Here is a 12,871-nt window from a genome sequence, read left to right as displayed (position 1 = left end):
TCTCTCTCTCTCTCATTCTCTCTCTCTCTCTCTCATTCTCTCTCTCTCTCTCTCTCTCTCTCTCATTCTCTCTCTCTCATTCTCTCTCTCATTCTCTCTCTCATTCTCTCGTTCTCTCTCTCTCTCTCGTTCTCTCTCTCGTTCTCTCTCTCATTCTCTCTCTCATTCTCTCTCTCATTCTCTCTCGTCATTAAATGAATGTTAAACAAACTCGAGGTTCCTATTCTATGTGAGAAATATACCCGGGGAATTCCCCTGCACAGTACAGGCGCGTGCACATGAAGGCCCTAATATTCTTTGTGCCCCTCTAACATACCAGTTTACATTGCCCCGCCCACATTGTCTGTTCTCGGATTGGCTGCTGCTCAAAGTGCTTTGCAGAGCGCATATGGAGCCAGACAAGTGCTCCTTAGCCCCGCCCACTGCAGGCAAGCTCCGCCCACTCCATGTGCAGTGACTGTTGAAGCTCCACCCGCAGCAGGCGTCATTGCCAGGAAGCCCCGCCCTCTCTGGTAGCTTGCTGGGACTACACATGGCTCTGGCATATGTGGACTGTCACTGTCACATGACAGCTGAGGAATTCATGCAGGTAATAACATTGTAGCTGCTGCCTGGCACTGTACAGTAGCTCTCCTGGTTTACATTGTTAAAGAGGATGTCCCTCCTGGCCCAAGTGAGCTAATAGCACTGACATGTTACATATAGGTGATTATAGGCCATTGCTGGGCAGCAGGCAGCCTGGGAGGCTTCACCTGCTGTTCTTAACCGCTGCTCACCACAGCAGCCTGCTCTCCCTCTCACCCCAGTGCAGAGGGAGGGGAGATGTTGCTGCCTAAGGCTGCGTCCATAGAGGGGGGAGCAGTGCTGAACTGCGCTGACGCTGAGGCTCGCCTGCTGAAGCTGTGCGATTTCATTAACATGCAAGCGAGCCAGCGGGCGCGATCGGGAGGCGGGGCAGTGACGTCGCTGGGCCAATAGCCCGTGACGCACCGACGTCAACGTGACGTAGACGCTGCTTCGCGCTGATTGGATGTTTTCAACCGACACCGCGCTGTAAAACAGCTTTGGCTGTCAGCTGAAAAATCCAGCTCGTCAGCACGCCTGCGGACGCTCGCGTGAGCCCCCTCTCAAGACATCCTCACTGAGGATGCCGGGGCTCAGCGCAGAGTGTCCGCACGGCTCAGCGCTGCTTGTCCTTCTATGGACGCAGCCTAATGAGGACAGTGCTAATCACTGGTCCCCAGTGTAAGGCCCAGATCAGAGAGGATGCTACGCGACGTCCGTGCGCACATTCGGCACTCTTTGAGGCTAGTGGATGGCAGTTGTCACACTAGAAACTGCTTGTGGCGGCAAACTACAGAGTTGACGCTGTGACATTTTGCCGCCACAACCCAAATTGAAATTCGGGGCTGCAGTCGCCTCACATGAGCTGGTTCAGCCAATAAAGGTGAACCGGCTCCGTGACGTGTTAGTCACCCACCACGCCCCCAAACGCCGCGACCCAGCTCCTGTAGTTTGAGCACAAATCGCTGGACTGCAGGAGCGCGCGGCGGAGGCGCGGACATAGCAGCCAGTCTGAGCTCGGCCTAAGGAATGGGACAGTATAAGTCAATGTGCCAGCATGAAGAAGCTGACAGGAGAGGAGAAGCTCGTACCCACGGCTGCAACGTCCCTTCTGCCTTTACACTAATATATATAATCAAAAAAACAGATCCTGCGCTCCTACCAATTTGAAAACTAGTGACATGTTTACATTTAGAACCTAAGTGTGTGACAAAGGAGTCATTTGGTTGCATGTTTTGATCAAAACAGGATTTAAGCCCGCCAACCTCATCAAGGTAGACTCTATGGGGCCTATGCAGAGAGCAGCGCTAGAATAAATTGGAGAGTTTAAGAAAAAGTAGCTTTAATGGAGAGTTTTATTCTCCATATGCAGAAATGGGCGAAATCCGCTATTTTTAGCATTACTGCATGTGGAGAATTGTAAATGAGGAGATGCGCGCAGCTGAAAGGGGAAAAAAAAAAAACGCGCATTTTTTTTTCTCCCTATAGCCGGCGAGCTCCTGCTTCTTGCCAACTTTAGTTGGCGGAGAAAATTGAAGAAAATCGCGCCAAAAACAGCCGCTAGATGGCGTGCGCGCCTTTCTGAATTTGGATATTTTTCAGACTGGCGAGATGTAGTTTCTCGCCAGCCGCGCGGCGAGATTTTCAAATAGAAAAAAAAAATGCCGCTTTTTTCCTACCTCGCTGTTTTTAGCGCGATTTTCGCCAGAAAATGGCGAGATTGTTAATAGCACTGCTCTCTGCATGAGGCCCTATGTAGCAGCTCCCTACACTAAATATATGCAATGTCTTATTATTACCTATAAACCTTGTGAAATATGTGCAAGTGACCTGAAGGGGTTAAATAAATGAAGCATATGCTTTTGTGATTTAGTGCAATTAAAAGTGCTAGTATCAGAGTTCCCGTATTATAAGAGGTGAACTGTATGTATGTATGTATGTATGTATGTATGTGTATATATATATTGACTCGTTGCCTACCAATGTTAGGCCACGATTATAATGGGTGCTGCAGGGCGCACGTGATGTCACTCACGCGGGAAACCTGCACTGTATGCAGGAGGCGACAGGGAGGCGTGGCGCGTGACGTCACACGAGCGGTTCGTCATTATTGGTTGAACCTTTTCCCGTGACGCTGACGTCACGCGGCCTTTGCATGGAGAGACAAATGCATGTGTGTCTCCAGGATTCTGCCGGTCGCGCGCACCATGCTCCCCTTCACGGAATTCAGGTATTTGTTTTGGCGGCGCGTCCACTATAATCGCGGCCTTGTCGGCTAAATGCATGTCAATTCCAGGCAGTATTGAAATCCCTGTTGTCTGGTTAAATCAGAGAGCAGGAATTACTTGCTGGTGCTGGCGGGAGATCTGTAAGCGGTCATGAGAAGCGGTGGGAGGGAAATTATATGATCCGGGGGTACCGGGTGGGAGGGGAGATCTGGAAGGGTGGGGGGGGGGGCCTTTTGGTAATTCGTAGACTTATTTTAATCATGAAAAATATAAAAATGTAGCTTACAATAGAAATAATCTATTTCAGACTGGGCATTCCCTGGCCATGAATGCCCGGGTAGGTATAAAGCCCCCTGGGAATTAATGGTAAGGTAATGCCCTGTCTTGAGGGGATTACTACTTAATCATTTTTATTGTTTTGTTTTTTGGTCAATTAAGTATGTTAAATGTTGATATTTTTGTAGTAACCAAATGCTTTGTTGTGTTTTTGTGATCTTTACCTAATCTCTTTTATGAAAAACCTGTTTGTAAACTCTTGTATATACTGCCAAATTGTTAATACATACACTCCTTTTTTTTCTTTTTTCTTTCTTTAATTGTTTGGTGTAAACTAATTACACTTCTATCGATGCCCAAGGAGATTAAGGGGAAGAGTAGTAAGTTCCAGCAAAAGTTTGCAATGAGAGAGATCTGGATATAAAAAAAAACAGAACTTGATCCATTTTGACAGGAAACAAATAAGAAAACAAATATTTGGTGTGATTAAACCTTTGGCTCTCACAATTACATTGACCAGTTGTTTAAAATAAACTGAAACAGCACCTGCCATTAGACATGGGGTGCTCAACTCCAGTCCTCAAGCCTCCACTCCCTTCCCCCCCGCCAACAGGACAGGTTTTCAGGCTACCCCAGCTTCAGCAAGACAGCCACCTGTGCTGAAGCAGGGATATCTTGAAAACCTGACCCGTTGGGAGGGCTTGAGGACTGAAGTTAAGAACCCCCGGCCTTAGATAACTGAAATTGATATTATTTCTGCATTGATGAAACAAAAGTACAGATTCTGTGCTAACAAGAAAAATCATGGGGGGGAGGGAGCCCCGGTTTTAACATTGACAGCACTGGGGGGGTCTATGGATCAGCTTCAGGGGACCCCTGGATTCAGGAGTGGAAAAAAATAATAATGATAATAAACATTGTGAGCCTCGCACAAGCTTTTGTTGTAAGAATTAAGATTTATTTTAAACGATTCCTATTTCATTAAAAACCCATTCAACTGCTTAGTAATATTGTGTGATAATAAATGGTGCTTCTACCCCGCTGCATAACTTGAACTCAGTGGTTGAAGTGGATTACAAAATGTAGTTGTACCATGCCAGATCTAGAAATTAAAAACGATCCACTGTTATTGGGGCGAGAGCTCATTGGAGTGTGTTTTAGAAATACCGAAACACTATTTATTTTGGTAAAACAGAAAGGGGGAGATGCTTTAAATAAGATACAAATCCAGTGTAGCGAGAGGAACTGCGAGGCCACCAGGTCCCGAGCCTTTGCAGGCCGGGAGAAAGCACATTGTGCATTAGGCTGGGGCCATGGCGCCCTCACCCGTGCGGAGGCTTGCGCGGCGATGAAGCGGGTGCGTTTCTCGGCCATGGTACGTGCGCCGTCGGGGGGCGTGTCTATGGCCGTGCCAGTGACGTCATGGAGCTGGTTCGCCCTCATTGGGCAAACCGCTCACGTGACTGGCCTGTCGCGCGAAGAAATCGGTTTGAGCTGATTTCTTGCGCAAACGCGCGCCCCCTCCGCTTCCGCACGCTCGCCCGCACTCCGCATGGACGTGAACACTGCCTTAAGGCAGTCTGTTCGCTCAGCACGTCCGCAGGGTCTGCTGTACCATGGCCCCAGCCTTAGGCAGTGTTTAAGCTTCAGAATAACGGGAAAAGAAAAAGGTGAAAAACACAACCCACTATTAGGGGCCCATGGACGTTTTCAGTGCTTGAATACCCAGGTTTTGCTACAGAGGAAGAAGGGCTTGTAGTTGTAATAAGTAGTGAGAGACATTTTTCAATCTTCCCAAAAGTGGTGTAACAGGAACTGGCTGCACTAATGTGGATCAGTGGGAGTGACGGAAAGCGAGTTATTCAAAAGTGTAGGACACCAGGGGCCTGGGTATCAAAGCAATGTTAGTGCATTTTCATCCTGCACCTATGGATCAAATTATTTTGCTCCAATTTTGCCCCGTCTACCAGAACTTGTGGAGTGTCAGTAGGAGGGGCTATACGGGGCACAGATTATAATGAGATGTATCACATTCTGCGTCACTTTTCACCTTTTAAATTGCGCAAAACATTAAGCAGATCAGAAGTGGCCTAAATCTATCATTGTGCATCAGATGTAAGAAACTGTTCTTCCATATGCCGCAGCTCTGCTCCTTTAAGCGGAACAGTGCGTCTATACACACTTTTCTCTGCGTTGATATTGTACATAGACCCCTAAGCAGCATTTCCATGCTGGATTGGGGAATTTGCATGCACACTGGGTTTGTGATGTATTTATTCCATTGTGTACAAGGCCAGAATTGTTGGATCATGTGCTGGCTCCAGCATTAGCAGGAAATGGCCTGGTTTGTATGAATCCACATGCATTTGACCTGCTTAAATACTGATCATTCAAGTTCCTTTCCTTCCTGAGGAAGGGTTGAGTATGACTCAAAACATTGCACTTCCACTCAGTAGAAATAAGGAGCAGGAATAAATACAAAGACGCAACTTTTTTTTTTTTACGGCTAATGCACAATGACCTTTGCTACTGTTTATATTTCTTGGAATGTTTCATTTCTACAGATAATGTGCAATGTACAGTATATACAGTTTTTTGTTCCAATGTTAGTTATCATAAACATTCTATTTGAATTTTCTCTCATATGGGATCTGGAGATTTTGTTTGTTTGTTTGAAAGCAAAGGCTGGGTTTCCAGTTGTAGTCGTTGGTTTTTTTTTTTAATTATGCCAGAATAATACATGTTATAAATTGGGAAGAATGATCAATAAACAGTCCAAAAAATATCAAGACACTAAATAAATGTTCAAAGGTATATTAAATCCAATACAGCATTGCGGTGAGACGTTGTGCGAGACGCAAATGATCACAATAGTATACAACGTGTATATAGAAATATCAAGGCTTGATAAAGTTCTGTTTTTGGCCCGAAACGTCGAGTCTCATTCACCAGGGTGACTGCGTGTTATTCTTTTATTTGTGGTAAGGTTTTTTTTGTTGTTTTTTTACCTTTTATATTATATAATAATTTTATAACATTTCTCCCAATGGGACGCAAAGCACTTCACCGTTACACAAAAGGAAAAAGAAGAAAAGATTTAAGGTTATAAACAAGACCAGACACAAGGAAAGATGGAATGGGACTGTGGCTATTTAATGCCGGACAGGTTGTGATTCCTTAATTAAATGCCTGGGTAAATTGGTATTCGATTTTTCTATATACACGTTGTGTGTATACTATTCTGATCATTTGAGTCTTGTACTATGAACTTACTTCGTTCGGGTGACCCTATTTTCCCCGGGCCAAATTTCACGCATGCACGAGTGGCTGGCAACTTGCCTGTCATGCATTGGCAATGGGCGCTTGTAGGCTGTGCATGCGCAGTTGGCGCTTGCCAGAAGTTCGTGCGCATGCGTGATTGGCGCTTGCCAGACGCTCGTGCGCATGCGTGATCGAGCGCTTTTCAAATGCTCGTGCGCATGCGTGATCGGCACTTGCCAGACGCTCGTGCGCATGCGTGATCGGCACTTGCCTTAAAAACGGTCTCCATTGCATACCTCTGCACACATCTCTTACACTGTCACTACCACTTTTCAGTTCGCTTACCTTCACTGTCACACTGCGCGTGCGTGATCAGCTCTTGCTAGACGTTTGTGCGCATACTTGATCGGCACTTGCCAGCTGCGCATGTGCACGAGTGTCGAAAAAAATCGGGACATTTTTTTGAAAGTAAGTTGGGACCCGGGGCAAATGAAAAAAAAAAACAGGACGTGTGGTCACCCAAATCTTACTGCAATGCTGTATTGGATATAATATACTTTTTTTTTTTACTTGGTATTTTTTGGACTGTTTTTTGCTCTTCCTGATTTCTAGGATCTTTGGGTGGGAATTAGAGATACCACCTTGAGCAATAGTTAATTTTTCTTATATTTAATTTTCTTTTTAGATTTGTTCCTCTACATTACTTGTAGGGAACTATGTGATGTTACATCTTATTTCTTAGAATAATACATGTTCAAATACTTTTATTTTCAGGACACAGAGGACATTATTGAAAAATCAAGACAAGTAGGTAACTTTCATTTTCTAGAAAAAAACATTTGAAATGTTAAGTTTTTATTTTATTTTTTTCATTGCAAATACTTACGAAAATAATTTCTTGTGCTCGTTCCGCAGGAAGGAATCCGAGCTCTCATTTCTGTTACCGAACATGAGAGAGAATTTGAAAGTCTTATTCATCTTTCAGAGAGGTCTGCTATATCTTTAGATACTTTACACAATTCAGCATTAAACATGCCAATCATGGTAATGTAATGGTAGACTGAAATCTGATATACATATATATATATATGATCTTTTTTTTTTTTTTTTTTAAAGGTACCCAGACTTTATTATGCCGTGTTTTGGGGTACATCCGATTCAGAGCAATGCAGACGGGCAGTACAGTGTGACAGTGAAGGTAAGAGAACTGAAAAGTGGTAGTGTAAGAGATGTGTGCAGAGGTATGCAATGGGGACCATTTTTAAGGTGAAATTAAAGTAAGGCTTTATTACCTGTTCCTTTAGACAATACAGCAATCAAAAATATACATAAAACAATAAACATCTATCCCTGTGTAAGGGCTAACTCACTCCCCAGTCCCTCTCTGCAAGGCTGGGGAGGGGGAGAGAAAGCCCCTTACCCACTTATCACCCCAAAGTCTCAGTGGTATCTTAACGCAAATGGCCCTTCAGGTCAGTGGTGTCCAAGTAGGTGTCTGCTTGAGGGTGTCTGGGTGTCTTGATCTCAGCACACCTTTGTGCTCAAGCAAGTCTGTGTGCAGGCTCCTCTGCTTTCCTTTGTCACCCCAAATGTGAGCTAAGGAATCATTCTCCTGTGTATCACATGACACTCTTTCACAGAGCTCTCATTAGGCAGGTGGAGTCTGGTCAATTGCCTGGCTGCACTTAACCAGCTCCCTGCTGGCTTTAGAGGCAGTTTCCTCAACAGGGATAAGTCCCTGTTACAGGTAGCCAGGTACTAATTAAAGGGACAGCTCTCTCCAGAACAAAAAGTGAGCAGTACACAAATGAGGACTCCGCCACACCCTGCTGCACCACTGAATATTAATCCTGCTTCAATCTCCACGAGAAGACAGCATTGAACTCTGCCACCAAGCACGGGCTGTTTCACCACCTCTCCCACCATGAGAGGGCGCCACCATGCATGCACCTTCGTGCAATATTACAAAGATACGCCCTTTCCTCTGTTGCTCGACTGCTAAAACTCTGACAGGCCCCCATTCTCTCCCGTCTCGATTACTGTAACCTCCTGCTGTCCGGCCTTCCTGCCTCTCACCTGTTCCCCCTGCAATCTATCCTAAACGCTGCTGCCAGAATCACTACTCTTTCCTAAATTTGTCTCAGCATCTCCCCTGCTGAAATCCCTCTCCTGGCTTCCTATCAATTCCCGCATCTCACACTCATTTCTCCTCTTCACTTTTAAAGCTTTACACTCTTCTGCCCCTCCTTACATCTCAGTCCTAATTTCTCGCTATGCACCATCCCGACTGTTGCGTTCCGCTTACGGATGTCTTCTCTCCACCCCCTTTGTATCTAAAGCCCTCTCCCGCCTTAAACCTTTCTCACTAACTGCCCCACACCTCTGGAATTCCCTTCCCCTCAACACCCGACTAGCACCCTCTCTATCCACCTTTAAGACCCACCTTAAAACGCACCTGCTTAACGAAGCATATGAGTAGCTCCGCGGCTAATACTATACACCTGATACATAAATTGTGGCCCCCTGCAGACGCACTTACCAGAACGCCCTCCTACTGTCTCTGTACGTTCTTCCTACCTACCAATTAGATTGTAAGCTCTTCGGAGCAGGGACTCCTCTTCCTAAATGTTAATTTTTAAGTCTGAAGCACTTATTCCCATGATCTGTTATTTGTATTATTTGTTATGTACATGTCTGTCACATGTATTACTGCTGTGATGCGCTATGTCCATTAATGCTAATGGCGCTATTTAAATAAAGAGATACATACCATGCCCTGCTGCTCATTGTCGAGTTTTGGCATGAGTGGACACCTCCACACCGTACGACACAGTATCGGTAATAGGACCAAACTCTCCCAATCCTACAAGTGGAAATGGGGGGGAGCCTCTTTTCTCCCACAGTCAAATCAATCTTCAGTGCTTTCCTCTGACATGATCTTTCCGCAACCAGGGACCCCATTGAATATCTTCAATTGGGCTCATCCACCACCTCAATATACAATGTGACTGCCCATAGGCAGGGGAGTGGCCAACTCCAGTCCTCAAGGGCCACCATCAGGCCAAATTTTCAGGATATCCCTGCTTCAGCATGGGGCTCACTCAGAATGGCAGCCACCTGTGCTGAAGCAGAGATATCCAGAACTCCTGACCTGTTTGTTGCCCTTTAAGACTGGTGTTGGCCAAACCTGACAGGCTGTTGTGCTTTGATACAGCAGCTATAACATACCTTCGCTCTGCTTGCATGTTTACCTTCCTGAACACTCTCTTAAACTCTCAAGTGGGGAGGAAGTACTGCTCAGTATGCAAACTCCTACTCCGCATGAAGCTAGAGCTGACAAACCCACCAAACTATACATGCACCTTCTGATCCTAGACTCCTACTTCTCCATTTGCAGAGCGGTGGAAATCCCCCCAAATCTCCCACTCACACTTGGCTGCATCTACACCTGGAGCAGCCAACTTATCACAATTGTACGCCAGTCATTCTAGTCCCTCAGGCTTGTGACACCCTCTCTTCTTGCACTTTAATACTGATGAATCCTCTGCCCCTGTTCACTCACAGAATTGTTCCACTGTCTGTTCACTCACAGAATTGTTCCCCTGTAGATTTGCCCCTTTAAAGCTGCAGTTCAGGCTCCCGTTTTTTTTAAATTTATTTTTTAACTTCAATAGTTTGATGTGGGCAATCTCTACTTACCTAAAAAACTGCATAGCTGCCGGTCAATTCGTTCTCCGTCTATTGATCGGCAAAGTTTGGCGACATCTTTAAATATGGGGAATGTAAATCGTTGCTATAGGAACGAGCATGCTTGTTAAAATAGAATACAAGAAAATTGGTCTTTCAAAGTTGTTTTTTTTTAAGAAAAAATACTTTTAGCATTTTCTGTTTTAAAAAAAACAACTTTGAAAGACCAATTTTCTTGTATTCTATTTTAACAAGCATGCTTGTTCCTATAGCAACGATTTACATTCCCCATATTTAAAGATGTCGCCAAACTTTGCCGATCAATAGACGGAGAACGAATTGACCGGCAGCTATGCAGTTCTTTAGGTAATTAGAGATTGCCCACATGAAACTATTGAAGTAAAAAAATAAATTAAAAAAAAAAAAAAAAGACTGAACTGCAGCTTTTAAGTGTGAGCAACACACAAATAGTACAGTATATACATAGTTTATTTGAGGGGGTAAGTAGGAATTTAGACCAGGAAAATGCAGTTGATGTGGTCTACTTAGATTTTGCAAAGGCTTTTGATACTGTTCCACACGAGGTTATTGTACAAAATAAAGCAAATTGGACTCAGTAAAAATATATGCACCTCATTTGAAAACTGGTTAAAGGACAGACAACAGAGGGTTGTCATAAATGGAACTTTTTCAGGTTGGGCTAAAGTCGTGAGTGGAGTACCTCAGGGATTAGTACTCGGACCCCTGCTTTTTAACTTGTTTATTAATGACCTTGAGGTTGGGATCGAGAGCAAAGTCTCCATCTTTGTTGATGACACTAAATTGTGTAAGGTAGTAGAATCAGAGCAGCATGTAATTTCTCGCCAGAAGGACTTGGAGAGACTGGAAACGTGGGCAGGCAAATGGCAGGTGATGTTTAATACAGATTTATTCTGTATTAAAAAAGGTTATTCATTTGGGATGCAAGAATAAAAAGGTGACTTACAAATTAAATGGGGATAAATTAGGGGAATCATTGATGGAGAAGGATTTAGGAGTGCTAATTATAACAGCAACAACAACATGTTGTGTAGCGCTTTAAAGAGACATTTTGCTGGCACAGGTCCCCCCCCGTGGAGTTTACAATCTATGTTTTTGGTGCCTGAGGCACAGGGAGATAAAGTGACTTGCCCAAGGTCACAAGGAGCTGACACCGGGAATTGAACCAGGTCCCTGCTTAACTCAGAGCCAGTCAGTGTCTTTACTCACTGAGCCACTCCTTCTCCCAGCAGGCTTAGCAATAGTGTCATGCAAAAGCTGCAAAGGCAAACAAGATCTTATCTTGCATTAAAAGGGCAGTGGATGGAAGAGAAGTTAACATAATTATGCCCGTTTATAAAGCATTAGTAAGAACACATCTTGAATATGGAGTACAATTTTGGGCTCCACTCCTTAGAAAAGACATTATGGAACTAGAGAGAGTGCAGAGAAGAGCCACCAAATTAATAAAGGGGATGGACGATCTAACTTATGAGGAGAGGCTAGCTAAATTAGATTTATTTACACTAGAAAAGAGGCGTCTAAGATGGGATATGATAACTATATACAAATATATTCGTGGACAGTATAAGGAGCTTTCAAAATAATTATTCATCCCAAGAGCAGTACAAAGGACACGGGGTCATCACTTAAGGTTGGAGGAAAGGAGATTTCACCAGCAACAAAACGAAAGGTTTCTTTACAGTAAGGGCAGTTAAAATGTGGAATTCGTTACCCATGGAGATGGTAATGGCAGATAATCTGATTGCCAATTCTTGGAGTCAGGGAGGAATGTATTTTTCCTGTAATATATATATGGTCTCTCTCTCTCATATACTGTAATAAGGTTAGTTTAGCATGATCTATCCATCATAAATCCATGCTGACTATTACTAATAATTTTGTTTCCATTAGGTATTCATGGTCTAGGTAGGTTTTTTTTATTTTTTTATTTTTACTTTTGCGTTTATATCATATAACATAATAGAGTATGGTAGGTTAAACTGCCCCTTTAATATAGCAATTTGGATGCTCATAGGGTGCACAATTTAAAATGCATAACGGCAAAAATAGTTTTAGTAAATTTCTTGCGCAAAGACCAGAACGTTAATTTCCCTGAATGGCCAAGATACAAAATCTGATGCCTGTTAACAGCATAGAACTTATGATTTCAGTACTTTCATTGAATGGCCTTATCTTTTTCTTGTATATCTGATTCATCCTGGACTATCAGCGCCTGGGCAATATTGTATAGATAAATAAATGAGTCCTGTTCTTACACACACTTTTTTTTTTTTATATAGGACTTGGAACCTGCTGTCTCACTGTTTGACAAGTACAAAGATGAGCTGGTTGCTATAGGAGAGGTAAAGAATACTGTATGTAGTGTATGTGTGTATGTATATATAATTACTGAGTGCCTTTGCACCTCCTTGTTCTGTTTTAAACAATCCTTTTGTGTATTTGTGTGCAGATTGGTTTAGACTTCACTCCCTGGCTCGCCCCCACTTCCGAACAACGTGACGAGCAGCGAAAGGTTTTTCAGCTGCAGCTGGATATTGCAAAAAGATTGGACTTGCCTGTGTCAGTGTAAATGTGGAGAGCAAGCAGCTCATCTCTAAGGGTGGACATGCAGTGGCTAGAAAAAGTTTGCGAACCCCGTTTGCGAACACCTTAGGATTTTCACATATTTCAAACATAAAATGTTATTAGATCTTAATCTCCGTCTTAATAATAGATAAAGATAACCTGATCAAACAAATGATACAAAAACATGATACCTTTTCAACATTTATCCACAAATGATTCCACATTCAATATCCATGTGTGAAAAAGTA

General features: G+C 43.6%; 1 protein-coding gene across 1 annotated transcript; it reads left to right on the top strand.

Annotated features, from left to right (window-relative positions):
- Positions 1-457: 457 nt before the first annotated feature.
- LOC142492732 (putative deoxyribonuclease tatdn3-A) lies at positions 458-12,826 on the top strand. Its single transcript, XM_075595664.1, has 6 exons — positions 458-589; positions 7,104-7,136; positions 7,245-7,318; positions 7,446-7,527; positions 12,338-12,400; positions 12,508-12,826. The coding sequence occupies exons 1-6, from the start codon at positions 533-535 to the stop codon at positions 12,625-12,627; spliced, it is 429 nt and encodes a 142-aa protein (XP_075451779.1). The 5' UTR covers positions 458-532; the 3' UTR covers positions 12,628-12,826.
- Positions 12,827-12,871: the final 45 nt, after the last annotated feature.

This window comes from Ascaphus truei, chromosome 4 (assembly GCF_040206685.1).
Source record: "Ascaphus truei isolate aAscTru1 chromosome 4, aAscTru1.hap1, whole genome shotgun sequence".
NCBI classification, from domain to species: domain Eukaryota; kingdom Metazoa; phylum Chordata; class Amphibia; order Anura; family Ascaphidae; genus Ascaphus; species Ascaphus truei.
Note: the sequence above shows the minus strand (reverse complement) of the source record. Positions and strands in the feature narration are given on the sequence as shown.